General features: G+C 39.9%; 1 protein-coding gene across 1 annotated transcript in view; it reads right to left on the reverse strand.

Moving 5' to 3' along the window:
- smg1 (SMG1 nonsense mediated mRNA decay associated PI3K related kinase) overlaps window positions 1-21,769 on the reverse strand; it is a 118,599-nt gene that overhangs the window by 39,457 nt on the left and 57,373 nt on the right. The window contains exons 31-42 of the mRNA XM_073462725.1: window positions 20,467-20,605; window positions 18,890-19,108; window positions 18,604-18,784; window positions 17,623-17,784; window positions 17,082-17,296; window positions 16,445-16,599; window positions 14,752-14,974; window positions 14,323-14,569; window positions 12,442-12,671; window positions 11,764-12,009; window positions 11,424-11,562; window positions 11,067-11,176 (exon numbers count right to left, since the gene is read on the reverse strand). Of these exons, the coding sequence (XP_073318826.1) occupies window positions 11,067-11,176; window positions 11,424-11,562; window positions 11,764-12,009; window positions 12,442-12,671; window positions 14,323-14,569; window positions 14,752-14,974; window positions 16,445-16,599; window positions 17,082-17,296; window positions 17,623-17,784; window positions 18,604-18,784; window positions 18,890-19,108; window positions 20,467-20,605 (2,266 nt within the window). The remainder of the gene's footprint in view (window positions 1-11,066; window positions 11,177-11,423; window positions 11,563-11,763; window positions 12,010-12,441; window positions 12,672-14,322; window positions 14,570-14,751; window positions 14,975-16,444; window positions 16,600-17,081; window positions 17,297-17,622; window positions 17,785-18,603; window positions 18,785-18,889; window positions 19,109-20,466; window positions 20,606-21,769) is intronic.

Genomic DNA, 21,769 nt, shown 5'->3' on the forward strand with positions numbered 1-21,769 from the left:
CTGATGAATGTTAATGCCTGGCAATGAGCCGCTGATTGATGGTTCATTACAGTGCATCATGGCCACAACGAGAGAAAGAGGAAGAAAATACATAGTTCTGGCACAGAGAACGAGGTGTTCATTGGTGAGGTTGAGGATTCATTTATTCACGTTGTCCTCTAGTATTGCGAGGGCAGTGACTGTCCATGCAGCATTACGCGAGAGTGGCACCGCAGTATTTATATGTTGACAGCGATCAGACTGTTCCGCTCGCCAAAATGATCGGAACGATCAGTGTTATCCCTCAGCATGGGATATCATTTGAAAGTGGAAGTTTGATACATGAACACTTTTTATTCATTGAACAATTGTGAGAGAGCTGACTATTTCCACGTGTTCTTAATTTACACAATCCATACTAGAGCCCGACCGATATTATTGGCCAATATTAGGCATTTTCCAAACTATCGGTATCGGCATTTATAATGGCCGATAAATTAATATTTAAAAAATAAAATAAAAACGGACGTGTTGGCGTTGCATAGTTTGTCCACCAGAGGACACTCTACAACGTCCCTGTTGGCAACACTCGTGTTTAGAATGCCACAAACCCTACAACCAGCTGATCCAGCCAGAGTCGGGCAGAGCGAACCAGTTATCCATGACTGAGAGCATCGGTGAAGTGTGTTCATGGCAAGTTGGCAACTATCACGAGAAATACATTGCTTGAATAACAATTAAAAGAACATCCCCATCAGTTCTCTTAACTCAAATAAGCATGACAAAATTTGTGACTACCATGTCCAGTTTTGCTGCTGTTACATGTAAGCCGAGAGTGAAACGGAATTAGCTAGTAATTTTGATGTTCCTCTGTTCTGTTGTGACAAACAAGTTTATTTTTAAACTGCATTATCATATTATTTCAGTGAGGACTCATAAATAACTACAAATAACTAATGTTACGGAAATCTGTTGTATGTTTTGTTATGTGTTTCTGGATTTTTATATATATATACATATATACACATATATATACACACACACATATACACATATATACACACACACATATACACATATATACACACACACATATATACACACACACACACATATATACACACACACACACATACACACACACACATATACACACATATATATACATATATACATACACATATACATATATATACATATACACATATACATATACATACATATACACATATATACACATACATATACATACACATACATATACATATATATATATACACACATATATACATACATATATATATACATACATACATATATACATACATATACATATATACATACACACACACACACACACACACACACACACACATATATATATATATATATATATATATATATATATATTTATATTTATATATATATACAGTCATGGAAAAAATTATTAGACCACCCTTGTTTTCTTCAATTTCTTGTTCATTTTAATACCTGGTACCACTAAAGGTATAATACAATGAACACGACAAAAAATGCAGCTGATCACATAATACTTTATGTCCTATTTGACATTCTTAAGCTTAATTGTATTCCCAGGGTATATAAGAGGCCATTTCATGTCATAAGCAGCACTGCACATGCAAAGGCTAAGAGTGGTTTCCTGCTTACATTCAAGCCATAGCACAACTCAGAAGTTGTCAGCTCTCACATAATGCCTAAAACAAAAGAATTATGTGAAGCCACAAAGGCAGCCATCTTGGCACTGCTGGAAATTGGCATGAGTGAGAGACAGGTAGCAAAAAAACTAAAGATCTCCAAGACAGCTGTTCATTACAACAAGAAAAAACAAGCCGAACACGGCACTACCAAATTGCTACCTGGCCGCGGCAGGAAACGTCTCTCTACCCCACGAGATGACCGTGCACTCGTCCGTTCCTGTGTCAGGAATCGTCGTCAGACCTCCAGGGACCTTAAAAATGAGTGGGCACTGTCGAGAAATGTGACTTGTTCGGCAAGGACAGTTCGAAACCGACTTGTTGAAGCTGGTCTGAAGTCACACAGAGCACGGAAGAAGCCCTTCATCAACGAAAGGCACAGGAAGGCCCGGTTACTCTTTGCTAGGGATCACAAGGATTGGACTGTTGATGATTGGGCTAAGGTTCTCTTCAGTGATGAATCCAATTTTGAGTTGATGCCCACTCCAGCTAACTTACTGGTTAGGAGGAGGCCTGGAGAAGCCTACAAACCAGACTGTCTTGCCCCTACAGTAAAACATGGGGGTGGATCAGTGATGATCTGGGGTTGTTTCAGTATGAGTGGAACAGGGCAAATGCAATTGTGTGAAGGGCGAATGAACCAGGTCATGTACAGGGCTACTCTTGAAAACAGTCTTCTTCCATCAGCTGGAAAACTCTTTCCTGCCTCGAATGACTGGATTTTCCAACAAGACAATGCCCCTTGCCACACAGCAAGGTCAGTTAAAGCCTGGATGGAGAACCACAACATTCGCACCATGCCTTGGCCTGCTCAATCACCAGATCTGAATCCAGTTGAAAACCTATGGAAAATCATCAAACTCAAAATGGAGAACCACAAGCCCAAAAACAAAGCAAATTTGTTTGAATTTGTGCAACAGGAATGGGCTGCTGTGACAGCAGAACAATGTCAGAAGCTGGTGGAGAGCATGCCAAGACGCATGGCTTCAGTCATCAAAAACAATGGTTACGCAATCAAGTACTAACTCCTGTGTGTATCATGTGTTTAAAGCAAACAGAAAAGAAAACATGGAATGCTTAAAAGCAGTGTTTTTGGCAGTACAGTGCCATAGCTATTGATGTAAGAACTTAAGTGATTTTGGTTACTATCAAGAAAACCATGGAAAATGGCTAGATATCAGCTCTTAAATTAAACTCTTACGAGCTATTTTTGTTGTTATCATTATATTTGTCCAAACAAATGTACCTTTAGTTGAACCAGGCATTAAAATGAACAAGAAATTGAAGAAAACAAGGGTGGTCTAATAATTTTTTCCATGACTGTATATGCCAATATATCGGAATATCGAATTTTTAAATCACCAAATATTTGTATCGGTATCGGCCTTAAAAATCCTTTATCGGTCGGGCTCTAATCCATACGTGCTGGTTTTGAAGATGTACCGGGTGAGCTGACAGGAGAGGGCAGCGTGTGTGTGTTTGTGTGTGTTTGTGTGCGTTTGTGTGCGTGTGTGTGGCAGCCATGATGCTGTCTCCAGTACGCTCCATGTGGCGCACAGTTGATGTTCACTGCAGCGATTTTACACTCAATACACAACTAGGCCCTATGAAAAATAAAATCATACTTATGTGTACAGTTTTCATTCTTTGATGATATTTGATGTAATCTTGGATTTCTAAAACCGATGACGATACTATTATCAGCCCTCTCCGCTGTGCTCCGCCGAGGAAATGATTTCAGATTTGAATTGGCTTATATCTTTTACATTTAAAAAGGTGTTTATGGAATAGTTATACTTCACTACATGTGGAAGTACAAATGACACAGCTGGTTTGAATGTTTATGATAACGTGGATCTATAAATAATGTTTGATATGAAGTGAAATCAACAGTGAGATGCATTATTATGCACACAGAATAATGCCTGTCAACTTTGTAAGTTGTGTAGTGTTTTCAAGCCATCTTACTGTAAAGTAAGTCTTTCTGTCTATTTTTACGTGGTTTGCATTTCTCGAGAACCATTTATCCAATCTACTTTATATTTGGCAGGTTTGCTGTTGAGGACCCATGGAAGTGCAGTGTCGAATTTGATGAAATTTGGACACACTCAATTAAATATTGATACATTTTGGATCAACCATGGACAACTGCTCTGTGCTGCAGCGGTACCTGTTAATGCAACATTACAGCATCTTGCATCCTTCACAGCAGAGTTGGTCCAGACTGTGAAAAATAATTGGGCTGACTCGGTTTGACTGGACACATCAGCCCAGCGCAGAAGGGATTTTGATTTCCTTTACGGCTAGCCGCTTGAAGGTCTTTAATGACGCTTATGTTGAGTAGTGGGCAAAGAAGCAGCTGTAAAGTCTTCCACTCTTCGATATTGTCAAAGAATCACCCTATGACAAAGCTCTGCTAATTTGGTGATGAACATATGTTGGGACCCACAGATGAAGTCGTTCACTGTGGATTTCAAAATGGGCGCTGAACTGAACTCAGTTTCCCAGAATTCCCCAATCTTCACACCTAGGTGCAAATTCAGCTTTGAGCTACTATTGGTCAGGGTGACAGACCCCCCTCTGACCAGAACTCCAGCTCCTTCCTTTGTTCCCTCTCTACTCCTTCAGCCGCTCTTCTCCTCAAGCCTCTCTTCTCCACCTCTCTCCCCACGGGGCTGCCTGCCCTCAAGTTCTCTTCTCCTGGATTCTTCTAGGCCTAACAGTTGCTGAGAGCTGCAAGCTACATTCCCAGCAGGCCCAAAGAACTTCTCCTCACTGCAGCGCACGAGGTCCTGCTAGTACTCCAGATCAGTTAGCACCAGCAGCTGTGACGCAAAGCTTGCCAGCTAACTCCACAGTCTGAGGAACACCAAGCAAGTTAGCACTGAGCTGCTATCCCTGCAAAGGAAAGGAGCGAACTGTTTCCTCCTCTGCTGTCTTTCGTCAGATCTTGCACAGCAAGAACAGCATTGTTCAACATTGGAATCCCACCCTTCTCCTGCAACCACCAGCACCTTTTCTTCAAAGACTGGTATCGTTGAACTGGACCTAGATAGCATAGCATAGCACGGCTAAGCACAGAACTGTTTAACTCTGGTTGATGTAATGCATATGTGTTCAATCTATGTGTTAGTTCACTGTTTGGGTGTTATTGTTATCTCAGGTCAGGTTCTTGGTAGTTTGCTTTGCTACACGGCTAATTTACATTAGTTGAATGATGCTTCACACAGACTCAGGGTCTTTGCATGCAACTAACCATCTTCTCTAACCTGGCATCACGTCTCTCTCACACACACACACGCACACTCCTTCAGCCTGGAGCATATCACACCCACATGTGATATCAGTGAGCACATGATGTGAGCATCACCATTGTTTCTTTGTTCTGACAGACAGACAGACAGACACACACACACACTTGTATACAGTACATGTTAGTTAGATTGTGTGTTTTCATCTTTGTGTTAAATAAAATACTTTTTGAACCTTCATACTGTCCATTTAATATTGTACAAGAGTGGCTGTTGCCAACCTCTACTCTGTCAAGAACTCCAAAACCCTTTGACCATTACAAGCTGTTATGGTAATTTTGGTTGTAGTTATTAAGTTAATTATTAACCAGAGTTACAAACAGGGGGTGGTGCCCAGAGGTGATCTAATGCAAATTGGATCTTATCATTAATTATTATTAATAATTATCCCTGATAATCATTAATTATTATTGATAGCCAAATTTAACCCAAAACTCCCTATTACTGTTGCATGAAGCACTACATTATGGTGCCTCATGTGATGTGAGCACAACACTCATTTCCTATAAATCCTTTCACAATAAAATTCCCTGAGTATGCCGTTATTTAAAAGCTTTTTTTATGAAACAGCAAACCTGGCAACCATTGGGTTTTCACCAGTAGTAACTTAACATGACTTCTGAAGACACGACTGAGTAGCGGACACAACTCAGCCCAGATTACATTCCACAACAAGGTCATTTTGGGTACATTCAGTTTTGGACAAACTGGTTCCTCCCCACTTAACCACCACAAAAGTACCACATTGATGCTACACAGATTGGGGAGGTTGCCCGCTCCCAGGGAAAGGCCAGCTTGTAACACCTCAAACTGATTTACAATAGAGGCCTACTGAGTTTATCAGGGGCAAAGCGGCACAGGTTGGAGATGAGGTCTGATCTACAGTTTGGGAATAATCAGACTCCATCTTTGATTGGTACGGGCTGTTTGCTTCAACAGCTGTGGGTAACCTCAAAAGGACTGTAAGTTATAATAGAGTGTGAAGGTCCCTCTCTTTTAGGGGAGCTAGCACTCACACATTGGACTCTGAAAAGCCCCCTTTCCCAACTGGGGGAGCCTGGCAGATAACACAGGGTTGTAAATCTGCTTGTATACCAACGTTAACTTAACATTACATGCTTTTATCTTTGCAGCACACTTTGAAATCATTATAAAGTAACTGTTTTATTCATTTGCCATTATGTTGATCACATTCAGTCAAAATTCATGATCTAGGTAAAGACAATTCCAGTCTGCTATCACTTTCCAAGCCTGAGTTATAACATGTGACAATACTGCCATCTACTGATCATGTATGGTTTATTGTCTCTATAGTAGTACTTATTTAGAGTAAGTTACAAGTATCTATCTTATTACAATTAGTAAAGAAAATGTTGTAGAATCTCCATTTGTTTAGTAGTAGAGTTATTTACGCTTGTAGTTTAACAGTTATTTGCATAAAGTTAAGTTTCAGCCTGTTAAATTGCCTAAAAGAAGAAATCACAAATTAATTTATTGTTCTGTTTTTTTGCACTACTAGTTTTACATATTGATTATTTCAATATTATAATGGGTCACGGTGGATGACATATATATAAACACAATTTAAAGTTTCAGAAAGTTACTGACCTCTCTACCATCTCAAAAAAAGGATAGGAGAGGGCAAAGTCCTGATTGGCTGAATGGCTGTCAACACACCATGAATCCTCCAAAGATAAAACAACTGGAAATGTGGGTTTCGCTCTCTTAGTGCCCTTACACTCTTAATACGCATACTCTTACTCTTAATACGCTTTTATTCTTACCCTCTTATGCGCTCATTCTCTTATTCCATACTCCCTAATGTTTGTTCACCACTTATGCTCATATGTTCCCTTTTGTCTTTTGTGCCAGTTTTGTAAAGTTAGATGCCAACTGATCCTATTACTACTTTATTTGTTTTTATACACCATCCTGATTTTTCTTGAAGACTTTGTAAGTTTTGTGTCGTTTGGCCAGTGTCAATTCTTTCTAAGTTATCCTGCAAAGCCAATAACAACAAATTAGCGTTTTCGCCATTAACCCAACAGAGAGAGATCAAGGCAGATGGTACATTTGCCCTGCCCTGCCACCTACGCAATCACCACTATGCTGCTTCTAGAGGTACAGTTACAGCAGGCTCAATTTTCCCCTCTCTGACTGCCTTTCGGCTGACAACCAACTGCCAACCGGTTTCATTCACAATCCAAGGGAGTCGGGTTCAGTTTCCTGAATCTGGTGTGGTGGAGATAGGCGCCACAAGGTGTCCAGTGCGGCAACGCAAACGATCCCGGAGAAGCTAGTGGGAGCCCCAGGGAGAGTTCTCTTTTCTTTGGGATGTGAATGAGTTCATCATTTACCTGCTGCAGCCCTAAAGCTATGAACACATTAATGCATCAATAGTTATAATTTGAGAATATACTAAACTTATATTATTCTGTAATGGACCATATGTGTGTGTTTAAGCGCATGAAATCAGTCGATGAAGAGGATCCTGTTCTGATTACAATGTCTCTTCCCGATGCACCCGAGTAGCTCAGTTGGTAGAGCGTGTGACCCATATACAGACACCCTGCAGAATCCCCGGGGTCAAGCCCGACCCGCAATCTCTTGCTGCATGTCATCACCCTGCCTCCTGTCATCTCCCAAGCCGCTCTTCTCTCTTTGACCATCCGCCACTGCGTGAGGAATTTCTGATAAAAGTTATACAGCGCAATGACAATCATTTCTGATGAAAATGTGTAACCTGAGCATAATAGTTTATGCAACTTGGATCCACCCACACCCAATGAAATATTCAAACCAAATACTTTAAATATGTTCAGTCCGTTATCATATTTGTATTTGAAGATTATCTACCATATCATGAGGTCATCAATATTATGCTTCAGCTTTTTGTTTTTCAACAGTACTGCATGGAAGTGAAATTTCATATGGCTGGGGAATTAATGATATAACAACAACAGAACAAACTATTATAGCATAGGTCACTAACAGGCGGACCGCGGTCTGAGTCCGGACCCTGACGCCGTCCTATATGGACATGGACCTATAGTCAATAAATTATTTAATTATTTTAAATTTTGACGGGGCGCTTTTATTTTGACCGGTGCAGCTTTTTTAGACTTTACTTGTATAGCGGATCAGAAAATCCACTGACCAATTGCATGCGATTTCAGCCATCCCACGTGATGCTACTCAGCCAATTAAATCTGTGTATTCCAGGCGATAAACATTGCGACCCTGAATACGGACAGACAGAAAGACGAGTGAGCGATACAGGGAGAAGACAGAGAGACGAGTGAGCCAGAGACAACAGAGAAAAATAACTACACATGGCGCTCTCTAAGAAGAGAAAAGTGGACAGCGAAAACAGAGCTTTCAACCCACAATGGACGGACTCATTCATGTTCATTCTTCCCAGTGGAAGTAGAAAACCAGTCTGTCTCATATGCTCAGAGACCGTGGCACTCATAAAAAACAATTGACTGCGGTGCTGAAAGTCTCAGGAAATGTAAAATTAAATGAAACAGTCCTTTTTTAAATCTTAAAACCTGATAGTTGGTTATAATTTCTTAGAGCACATGGTGATGTCTTCAAATGTCATATTTTGTCTGATCAACAGTCCAAAATCCAAATATATTCAGTTTACCATCACGTATGACACAAAAAAGCTTAAAATCATCCGATTTGAGAAGCTACAACAAATACATTTTGGCATTTTTCCTTATTTGGTTATCAAAATAGTTGCTGATTGATTTTCTGTCAGTCACGTGCATGTGAAATTCTTGTACAGGCGAAGAGACTGTACAATATAAGATAAGAAAAAAAGTGCGGTGTTCTTATTCTCTCAAAGCCGTCTTTTTTATGAGAGATTTGCTCTCTCTTTAACTGGGAATCTGGGATATGTCTGGGATTGTAATTGGGATGGATGGATATACTATGTGCCTAGCAAGAGCCATGTATCTACTTGCACACAGAAATTCTAGTGTCAAAATGCTCCAAAAAGCGTAATTTGCATATTAAAATCACTAAAACTTTCTCCCGGAACCCCCTACCTTGGTTTGGTTTTGGACCTTGTCACCTTTTTCACTCTGAGGAGTTTGCAGATCTGATTATATATATCTGTATAATTAAATGTTAAGTGACAATAAATATTGTTAGATATTTTTTTGAAATGTTCTGTCTTTATTTGATCTGACAGTCAGCTGTTGATTACATGCAGACGTTGATACAAATACTAGGGTACTTCAATACAAACCACACTAAATCATAATGCAAGTTAGACATTATGATGTTCCGGACCTTTGCTTGAGGAAATTTTCTCTAACTGGACCTATTTGAATTTTAGTTGAATACCCCTGTATTATAGTATTAGAGCCTAAAACGTTTTTTTTTTTTTCTTGTTTGTTTTGCAGTTATATAGATGTCATTTCTCATGTTGTTAGACCACGCCGTCAGGTGTGTGCGGAAATCCGAGTGCAAACTTTGTTTTGCCACAGTGAAAATATTGTTTCAGTGATTAAACACATATCGAAGCAGAATATTTTTCGTTAGGTAAAAACATATTGTGGATTTTGGAAATGATCACATCATTATTTTTTCTATACATTTCAGCTTTTGGAATTTTTTACACTGAAGTTACTTCACATGAAGTTTGCAGATATGTAATAGTCTACCTAAATCTGTCTGTGGAAAATATTTTTCTTCAGTGGGTATTTTAGTTATAACAACCTTGAGCTAGCTAAGCATTTCTGTGTTTATATGTGCAGTATTTATTTAGTTTGGGAAATCCCACAATCTGTGGAGCATTCAAGGTGGACTCAACAGGGACTAGATATCATTATGGCTTCACCAAAAATTGCTCTGATGTGCCTTACACATTTGCGGAAATACAGAAAAAGTGGGCAAATGTTTTTGTTTTGTTATGTGTAGGATTGCTTCTGGCTCGTGTAATCTGAACATTTGTAATAATTTCAGAGCACTGAAAAGTCCAAAAGTCATAATATATTGAAAAAACATGTCCACAACATGTTTTTACCTAATGAAATATTCTGCTTCAAACCATAATTGTTACCGCTTAGCCTTTCAAAAATAACATTTTCACTGTGGCAAAAAAACGTTTGCTCTTTAACACCTGACATTGTGGTCTAGCAGTAATCTAACAGCATGAGAAAATAAATAAATTGAAAAACTACAAAAACAAGCAAGAAAATGGCTCTTACACTGTAATAGTTTGTCCACTGCACACACTGTTAGCATAGTCAGCAGCTCAGACAAGTACGCACTTTTTTCCTTCCTGTTACATCATTAATTCCCTGGCCATATTACTTTCACTCTCATGAAGTACTGTTGCTATGGCATTATATTGATGACCTCATGATATGGTAGCCTAATAATCATGAAATATGCTATGTGTGGTTAGGGCCCCTGTCACAGAGGAATGGGAAGTTTTAAGAGGCTTCATCTGTAAAGTCTACTGGCAGACTTGCCATGCTCATCTCCTACACAGCCTTCACAGCTCAAGGTGGGCACGAACCATCTTCTATAACTGCCCATGACTGGGTCGATGTCGAAATAATAATAATATTAAAAGTAATTCAACACCTACCTACCTAAATGTTGCATTTTCATTCCACATTAGTTACTAGTGTCCATCTTGAACAGATTATTTCTTCCACCATTCCCCATTCTTTATTCCAAGTCATTATCACCATCTTGATCGTTTGTATACATTAAATATTAATTCATCAAATTCATTTGATTTATTTTCCTCTTCAAAGGTGGTGCCCCAAAACAAGTGCAGTCACTGAGATTCCACTACATGAAAGTGAACATGAGTTACCAGCTACGAGCCAGGCTGAAGTATAAGAGCTGGTTATTACCTAACAAGGCATGAGTTAATTTCAGTGTGGAGTATGAAGTAGCTTGGATGAGTGGTTCTCAAGTAAGCTGCAGTGAAATCGAAAAGGCACACTTTGAACGGGTGCTGCACTAGTATTGCTTAAATACAGAATTCAGTGTCAATGTGATGGGGCAGAGTAGTGTGTGATATGACAGTAACCTGTTCACAGGACAGCCTGAAGATGCCCTCCACCCCAGTGACTCCCAGAGCTGTCTCAATGTTGTGCGTCATCCTGAATGGGACCTTTTCTGGCACCCGCAAACTCTTCCCTAGGGACACACAAGGACACACAAACACACTATGTTATTCATAAACTACACTATTCAACGAGGAAAACCAAGCACAACAGAAATATCAAGGATACTCGCTTCTTTTCCTGTGGGTAGCATTTTGTTCAAAGCCTTTATGATGACATGCTGCATGCATTATTTTAATCAGTAGAAACAAATTAATGTCTTAATGTCATTCTGATTAAACTGACTAAGAACAAGTCAAGTAAAAACAGTTAAAACTGACCTTTTTCAAAGCATACATTGTAGTCAATGTGCACCACCTCTCCAGTGGTCATGTCAATCAACACATTGTCAAGGTGACGGTCGCCAAGGCCGATGATGTATCCCACCATCGACATGACAGCAGTAGATCTGGCATACGACTGCATCATAAAAGAAAAAGAATATCAACCAAAGAAAACATTTCTGTTAGACACTTGTGCAAGCCCTGGTCTTTGATTAACAATGACGTTCCGCTGTTTTTTAAAAAGTGATACATGAAATGAAAAGATAATGTCATGGTTAAAAACAAAAGTTGGGGAAAACATCATCCATCTTTTTCAATTGCTAACAGCAATAGTTACCTGAGTGACCCTCCACCACTCGCTGGGTGTGGTGCAGGAACACCACAGCTCCTTGGCCAGCAGGTTGGAAGGCGTAGCCTCCATTAACTCTTTCAGCACCTCCTTCATGACACTGAGAGGCCAGTCTCGTCGTGTCACATCGAGACTAAGCCCCACTGCTTTCAGTGCTGGCCCGATACGGCTGTAGTAGAGCTCACTAGGGCGGGGTACTGGAGGCACTGGCTGCTGCTGGAATGAGTCTTGGGCCTGATTGTAGAAAAGAGCACATCAGTTTAACTCTGAACAAAAAGATTTCAATAGCAATGGCCCAGAACATGGGGTTGCAATTTGCAAGTTTGTTTTTTTGTTCCCACATTCATGAGTTGAAGCTACCTCAAAATGTCTGTGGCATTGTGTTGTGTGATTAAACTGCACATTTTAGAGTGATCTTTCATAGCTACCAGCCCAGAGCACACCTATGCAGTAATCATGCCATTTAATCAGCATCCTGATATGTCATACCTGTCAGGGTTATAGATTATCTTTGGCAAAGTAGAGCCTGTAAAGCTTTTTGTGGCCACAGAAAGTCTCAAAGTTCTACTTAAATTTTTGAAAAAAGGGAGCAAAAAGAGTGTGTGTCTACTTACTGTGTTACAGTGTGACACAGTACAGAGTAGAATGTACAGAGTTGCATGTTACCTTCTGACTCTGCAGCACAGCTTCCCTCTGCTGCCAACGCTTGTAGAGGCCAAATAGAGGGGTGGCTCCGTCCACCCACTGGATGAGCCCAGATCGGGTTCCGAGGGGGGTGACAGAGTAGTGGCGGGCATGGAAGTGTGGCTGCTCCTGCTGGTTGATCTTCGTGAACATGGTGTTGACAATTGATAAAAACTGCATGATGCGTTCATCCAAGTGCAAATCCTCCAGACCTGAGAGACAAGATTTCAGACATCATTGAACAGTTTTTAATAAAAACTACTTTCTACAACCCTTATAATAGTCCCTATGAAAACTGTTGACAGTGAGGTCTGTGGACTACACACAGTAACAACTGCTTCGGAAAGAGGTGTTGCTGTTGAACTGTTAATGCTTTAAGCACCACAAAGTGAATTCCATTCACCTTTATTGTATAGGGGTGGAGGCAGAAAAATCTCCCAAAATATCTCCAAGCCTAGACATATAAAACCAACGCTGTCTGCAAATTCAGATACTACTACCAAAAAAAACCCCTCTTTTACAAACTGACTCTTATTTTCATTGTTGAAAATGAAGTAGAAGCAGGCTTAGATAACAGTATACAGGGTCAGTCTATACAAAATAATATAATTGATGGCATCAATGAATCAGTGACCAGCTCACAAAGTGAAGAAGATGCCGTTTGAGAAACTGCAGGTAAACCACAGGCCCCAGAATAAGGATTTTCCAAAAGATGTTCAACACAAGCGAAAATAACTTCTTCCAGCCATGAGAGCTGCCAGGGAGTGGGGGAATATTACATATCCGTGGTATACAAACTCAATGTATACAAACCACCCCAGAAACCTGCACTGAGGCCTAGGTGAAATAACAACATGCTTCAACATTACACACTATATACACATACTCACATGCACAGATTTTAATACAATCAGTATCATTCCTATTAATTCCACTATGTATTATTGAGATACAAATAGGACAGAAGTACTAATAAACAGTATATTCTACAGCTTTTACAACTGTTATTCGTGAAACAGCCACCTTGGAGACTGAGGTTGGGGCTGCTGAGGGACTTTCGGAGTGGGAAATCTGACTTCAGGATAGGGGTGGGTAAAATAAATAAATCCATTCACATTAGAATCACAATCTCCCATGAACATCTGTATCCTGTGACTATTTCAGATAGAATTGATTTAATAGTCTACAACCTCATATGTCAAAGCCCCAAAGTAAGCAGTTCTCAACTTTCAAACATTTGAAGTCCCTCCGAAAATCATGATCTAATTTGTAAATTTTTGTCTTAATCAAATCGTAAATTCTCAGCAACAGTATTTTCAGAAGCTTGGTTGAGGACAAAACCCTGTTTAGCATCAAATTTCACCTATTAAATATCTCCGCTGTCAAAAAAGAAAAAAAAACAAGGGTATCATCCGTGATCGACTATATCATGCTTCAATTACATTCTTCACAGTTAATGTGTTCACCTTCTTTCAGCATACTGGCATCAGAAACTTGTGGCAGCAACAGCTGACCAATCATAGTCCTTATCTCCATGTAGATACATTTTTGTGGCAGCACACATCGGTTAAGGCACAACTGTTTAATTGTAAAGTCAGAGACTACAAACAAAGCGGCTGTAGGTACGGTATAACCCCTAAACAAAGACACATATATACAGCTTGAGGAAATAACAGAATCTGCCTTTAAACTGTGATGAAACTGTACAAATTGTTACCGTCAGTACTCAGGATTTAATACTATTCTTGAAATCACTGGACCTTTTTTTTAAGAACATGCAGTATTTTCTTACCATCTAAATATGAAACAGTATTTATGTATTTATTTCCTAACCCTACTAACTGATGTAAACTGGTGTCCTACCTTTAAAAAGGTAAGGGTAGTTGCGTCCATCTGAGCCCAGGAAGAAGATCTTCTTTGGCTTGGTCTTGGTGGGCAGGATGGTGATGGTGTTACCTACGCTCTCTATTGTGACAGCATCTGATGCAGACACCTCGCCTGGCAGGGCCATCTCTGTTGTTGTCATGGACACCAGGCGAGGACTGATTTCATCCAGGTGAAGGAGATAGCTGGCTCGCTTCTGAGCACGCTGCTGCAGGCTCATCATGATCTAACCAACACACACACAACTTGTTCAAGCTTGCACGATTTTATTGCGTACAATGCATGTTGATTGTATTAATGATGTACAGAAAGTATACATCTGTAACTATTCATAAGCTTACATCCATGCAAATGGATTCCTGTGAAATCGATAATGATTTAAATGCATAGAAACACCCACACACAGACCTGTTTGAAGGGGAGCCAGCTGCTGGCGGGGTTGGCGGGGTTGGTTGGGTTTCTCAGTCGCTCCAGGGCAGAGACAATGGCATTACCGTAGGTCTGCTGGAACCAGTTTTCGTGTGGCGTCTCTGCTGGAGCTGCTGTGATGCTGCAGGCGTGATCCAGGGCGAAAACCACAGGACGCATCAGAGCAGAGTGCTTCTCACGCATAATGGCAATCTTTTCATCCCTGCAGCACAAAAAGAGTGTAACAGGACTTAAAAGCAAGTGAAACAGGCCCAAGCACCCCAACACATTTTGGAACCGGAGGCTCGGTGACCCAAAGCGAACACGAAGTCAAGAGTGTCACTCAATAGGGCTCGAACAGGTAATATAACAAGGGGTTTGTATGCTGTACTCCAGCCTTATATTCCAAGTTCAGCTTTATTGAAGCACCTATTCTGTATAACAGAAATGGACTCCTCTACATCGGAAAAGGAAGTGACGGGATTGGATTAAGTCGAGCAAACCTTTAGAAGATCTCCAATAATGGCAGCTCCTGACCAGCCAGCCAGACCACTGTGATCAAATGTCCATGGTTTCAATTTTGTTCATTTTCAGTTTCAATATTCCATACTTTTTCAGACTCAAATTTCCTGAATTCTCAGTAAATTATTTTAAATTGTGTTTCACATCCGAGTATAAGTAGCTCAATGTTTATTTATTTAGGTGCTTTTGAAATCCAACTGTCAACATGTAACATTCTGAAAATGTTGCCAAATAATTGCCAGAAGATTGTAGATTTAGGTGGTGCAGGATACCCCTAACCCCCTCCAATGTTGCAGGTGTTGAACAATTTTACACATTTTACTTAGCATCTAGCTTTCTTTCTCCATTTGGAAGGCTTAGCCAATCAAAGTTTGGGATCATCAAGACAGCTTTCGAAAAACTTGCAATTAGCCTATCCACCTACCATCTTGGAAGAAGATCAGCGACTCGCACTTTGCAAGATATTCCAGTGGCCTGTTCTGATATGATCTCCGTGGTGAGAGAACTGAGACGGCTTTTGGTGGACGATGACACAGACCACAGTGTTAAAACAACCAAGACGCTGTTATTAGAGGCTGTAAACAAACACTTTGCTCTAATGTAGTCCGATATCCCATATTATGCACTGTGACCTCACTGAATCCCAGATATACGGACCGCCACTTTGATGTGGATGTTAAACACGCACAGCAACAGACAGATAGGCCTGCAGCTGAAGCTGGAGATGAGACGGTTATGAGACGCACGGCAGAGAGAGAGAGCTGATCACCCACAGAGCAAGAGGGCATGAATGGACGCAGCACAGTCCACTCTGCATGACAAGTTAGTCTTTCTGGTCCGATTAGCTCCAGAATCTCCTCTAAGTAGGAGGGCAACACAGCAACTTAAACATTTCTTCTACACTTTATTGATTTTCCAATAATTAAATTACATAAAGGTTGTAATTAAGTAATTACAAGGTGATATGCTGTTTTACATCATTGGTTCAAGGATATAACCACACAAAAAGTCAAATTGAAGACAAAATTGAAGAGCATGTAGAGGCTGATAAGAATAAAATTTGCTGATAATTTCACCAGGTCCTTTAATAACAGGACCATAACCTCACAGATTAAATGTTGGTGCAGAATCAACTAGAAGGCTTCCTGGGTATACACAAATTGAGCCTCACCTGCGCAGTGTGTTGTTGTTCTGTACCCTCTTGACCTCATCCTCCAGCTGTTGGATCCTACGCAGGACATGCATGTGTTGCTGTTGTAACACACCTAGCCATAGTTCATCCCACAGTAAGGTCACTCTGCGCAGCTCACCCACCAGCTGCTGGACCTGGTCAGCACACAGGACTGGTTAGCAGCTGAATCAGATTTACAGGCCTTACATGTGTACACCAACACAGATGTTTGCTCATTGATCGTGGCGGCTCCCTGACTCTGTTGGTTTATGCATTTTAGGGTATTTTACTTATTCCTGAATGTAGCCACATTCTTAGTTTGTCTTCACTTTAGGACCCTGATCTTACATTCCCCTTTGAGAGTTAATGGTTCATTTTCAGATAGATTTAGAATATTTTGTGATATGGGTCCTCTTTTTGGCTACAGCTATTATAACAAATAACATGGATATATAGTGTAACTCTGTCATTTGCTCTGTCTGATATTACAAATCATTTTCCACAGATAAAGGCTTCTAACATGGTGATTGTTAGAATCAATCTGTGATCAAAGTCTGTAAGAGCAAGCGTGTTTTCATTTTGGGACTGTTATGGACTGTCTGTGAAACAGTGGTTAAGTGTGTGTGTAGCCTCTTACCTGAAGCACCATGGTAGGGTTTGCAATGGAGAGTTTATCAACGATCTTGCTGTAACAGTCCTGCATCATGGCTTGGTCTTGACTAGAGCAGAAGGTTGCTAGCTCTCCTGGAGCTACTCCTTGCCCGCTGCTCTCTGGCTGCTCCTCTTCCTCCACAAGGCCCTCTCCCTGCATACTGCCCAGAAAGGTGGGCAAAGCTGATGGCAATTTACTCCCTGTCAACACATTTCATCATCATTTCACAGATCTACAGTATTTACAATTTTAATGGTATCACTAATTATTTTTTGTTAAGGTCATTAAGGTCACTAAATGTATATTTTCACTAATATGCAACACTGTTTTTTTATCTAGCCATGACTAGTGGTGGTTTGTTCCACAGTTAACAGTAGCAAAACTTAACACTGTAGTTTTTGATTGTATTGTTGTAGTAAATATAATAAGAGCAAATGACTTCTAATCAAATGAATGAGGCATGTTAAAGACTTTGAGAACTCTTTAAGAAGTTGCACATGGCCTGGTCAACTGAGTTAAACAGTACCTGCACTCTGAGCCTCCCCTCCCAGGGAGAGTGAGCCCACAATGGCAGGGTAGAGGATCAAATATGGGGAGTCTTGGGCCACTCGACATAGCAAGCTGCATATGCTCTGTCGGATGTATGCCTCTGGATGGTTGAGACGGGAAAAAAGTTGGGGGATGATACCTGAGGAGGACAACACATTTTTTGAATATAAAAAGTAGAAGGTCCGGGTTATGCCAGAAAAGAGCTAGTTAGTTAGTGAGTTCCTACACTGGAACATGTCTAAAGTTGTTCTGACCAGCCACAGCTGAAAGCCATGTGCAAGCATGGTTGGTTGTATGTATGTATATATGTACACACACACACACACACACACACACATATAAACATATATATATATACATATAAACATATATATATATATACATATAAACATATATATATATATACATATACATATATATATATATATATACATATACATATATATATATATATACACACACACACACACATACACACACACACACATATATATATATATATACACATACATATATGTGTGTGTGTGTATATGTATGTATGTATATATATATATATATATATATATATATATACATACATACATATACACACACACACACATATATCTGTATCCACCTATATCTCTATATATCTCTACCTACACAATGAGATTTATGATAAAGAAGAACAAAAGAAAATTACATCACTCTGCTGTAAAGCAGCCTTAAAAAAAAAAAAAAAGGAATAGACAACACCTATGTCATACCGTGATATAACAATATCCAAAATCTAAGACAGTGTATAGTCTTATATAACGATAACAGTAATGGTATACAGGTATATCGTATATATTGCCCAGCCCCTAGTTAAAACTCTAAATCTTAACTTGTTCCTGTGAAAAACATTAGCAAGGAAACTTTCAGGCACAATTTGCATGTAAAAAACTTGCGTGGATGCTTGTTTTCTTGGAGGACATACCCCTCCAGGGTGCTGTAGGGGTGGAAGCTAGGCCAAGCTCAAGTCCTTCCCTCAGTTCACCAGCATGCTTCACCAGCAGGCGGAGGAGACGCAGGGTTGCCATGACAATCACATCGTCATTGCTCTGTTTGCTGTTGTGATAGGATAGCAGGACTTTAGGGTCATCTTCATCTATAGGGACCTAAAACACACAGAAACTCAGCATGAAGGACTGACAGAAAGCTGCCCTAACTCCCAGCCTCGGTCTTCAACAGCAGCACGCTGCTTCACAGTCACTGGGTCTCACCTGTCCAGCATTGAGCTTGAGAAAAGTGAAATAGGCCTGGCAGGAAACCCGATATAGGCCGAAGATGCGGTCCACCACCTGTCTCCAAACCTGGATCAGACCATCTGTAACAGGCTGGCCTGCATCCCCCAGCCAGGGGCATGAGCCAGTCAGCTGTCTCCAGATCACATCTACCATGTCATCCTCATCATCCTCCTGCTGTAAAGCCATGTCCTCATCCTGACACAAAACAGAATAGTAGGATCAACCTTCACTGCTTAGCAATGAACTATTAGCAAAAGCTCTGGGGAAAATAACACAACAGAGGTGCATATTTATGCTTGAGACCTTTGAAAAATCAATGACCATAATTTAAGTTTGCCACAGAACAGTAAGATTTTAAAAATGAATACTAAAAAGGACCATGGTTGCTTATTGTTTGTCGACACAGTTTGATTAGATTGCCTCACTCCAGGGGGACTCAAGGTTTGGTTTTCCACACAGTCCACCCTGTGTTGTGTCTGTGTGTTGTTTGTTTTGGGCCTTTTACCTCAAACATTGTTTAGAAAACCAAAAGGCCCAGTTATAAAACTCTGCAACTCCTGAATCTTAAGATGTATTCACTATCTCTAAGAACCACAACTGTTGTTGGTCTAACAAAAATAAATATATATATATATACACTGTGCTGTGTACAGCCAGTATTATATACTGTAATATACAGTAGATATGTTATATGTTAAGAGTTTCTTCCTCTTCAAATTTTTCCTGGTGATACACTGAACACAGCGTTATCACCGTGGTTACGACGCAACTTAGCGTCTAGCATCCAGAAACATACTGTAACACTATTCAATTTTAACTGCCTTTATTTTTTATGACTGCATTTAATAAGAATTCTGATTGGCTGATGTCTGTGATGAGAAAAGGTTGACATTTTGCACCATTTTAAGTTAAACGTATTAATCTTGTGCACTTTGAGAGCAAAATTAAGTGTCTAAATAGTAAATAACATTAACATAAATGAGATTTTAGAAAATACAGAATGTAAAAAATTATAAAATATAACACTGAGCTTTGGCTCTGCTGCCTGGTGATCAGTCCAGTCCTAACAACATTTTGCAATTAGCTTTTACTTTAGTATACAATGTAGGCTATGGTCAATAGTCACTATCAATCCATTGCTTTCCATCTTGCATTAGTCCAGAGTTGTAACTAAACTGACTGAGAGAATAGATAATCATCGTTGTGTTTTAAATTTAGGAGGAGTGCCATCACACTCACATATTAGATAGTGGACTGGTTTACATAGAGATTGCTGCTCGTAAAAAGTTTCATTTTGTGCAGACACTTATGAACACTGGTCTTTGCAATAAATACTTCTAGTTATTTATAAACATTTGTTTCACTAGTTTATTACTGAAGCCATGCATCACCACAAGTACATTTTCAACTTGTGAAAAAAACATGTTTTTTACACGTTTGTTACTTATGCTTTAATAAGTAAGAACTAACCTATTTTTATGGTTGTTGTAAGATAAAAATCAAATAGAAATAAAGTGTGCAAAAAGTAAAAGTATGAGTTACAAAGGGCAGACCTGGATGCCAGTAGGTCGACACATGGCCTGTCCAAGAATGCTGAAAATAGTGTCCTTGTCTTCTTCACTTGTGGTTGCTGGCAGTAGCTCCTCTATCTCCTTCTTCTCCCCAGGAAGAAGAGGCAATCCCTCCCCTTGGCTGGAAAAAAGAAAATATCATAAAAAATATTCCTACATTAATGCTGTTATAGGGCTGATAGGTGTAAGGAAATAAAAGCTATTATAAGGATTTTGAGCTTTACTCACTTTTTTTAAACACACTGCTATTATTTCAAACAACTGTATACATAAATTATGGATTTATGTATTTATCCAGAGTTGATCCGGAAGAGCTGTATGTGTGAACACAAAGGTCTGCATTATTTGCCCCGGACTTTACCCTGCCAGCTCCCTGGTCCTAAGTCCGGGTGAGCCGCATGTGTGAATAGAACAGACAATTGTCCTTAGTGAATTCACAGTGAGTGAGTGGGCGTGTCGACGACATGTGATGATCTTTGTTAGTGCTGGTTTAATCGACAGGACTGGCGGAAATGGCATTTAAACTGCTCATCGTCAAAGTTCAGCAAAACATCTGCCCAGTATATTTCCCTGATCGGTCTCTCACGCTTCCATATGGCCCCTTCATGCCGCTTCCGGACACATATCCAAAATGCTGCAGCTTTCTTTCTATGGGGGGATCTTTGTGCACGGTCTGTAGCTGTTTTGTACTCTTCTCTGCTTGCCTGTATATATTACTTTACAGTCTTTCGTTGACGTTGCGGACTGCGGCAGGTTGAGAAACAAAAAAAACCCAAATTTTACACGTTACACAGTACACTTTTCCTGCTGGTAAACGGCTCGTGATCAGAGCAGAACCTGGTTCCACTCTGGTCTGTTATTCCAGTTAACCGCACAGCAAGGCATATTTTCTGTCTGATATTTGCCTGAAAAAATTCCCAAAAAGCACGAACCCCACAAACACGACTGAGAGGTCAAGTTTAGTGACTCCAGTGAGGCGTGACGCCCAACAATAAAGCTTGTGGCTAACTGTCTCAAAGGGTCCACGCCCTGAATTATATATAAAAGTCAGCCTCAATATATACACTGAACAAAAATATAAACGCAACACTTTTGTTTTTGCTCCCATTTTTATGAGCTGAACTCAAAGATCTAAAACTTTTTCTATATACACAAAAGATCCATTTCTCTCAAATATTGTTCACAAATCTGTCTAAATCTGTGTTAGTTAGCACTTCTCCTTTGCCAAGATAATCCATCCCACCTCACAGGTGTGGCATATCAAGATGCTGATTAGACAGCATGA

The sequence above is a fragment of the Pagrus major genome, chromosome 24 (genome assembly GCF_040436345.1).
Source record: "Pagrus major chromosome 24, Pma_NU_1.0".
Taxonomy (NCBI): domain Eukaryota; kingdom Metazoa; phylum Chordata; class Actinopteri; order Spariformes; family Sparidae; genus Pagrus; species Pagrus major.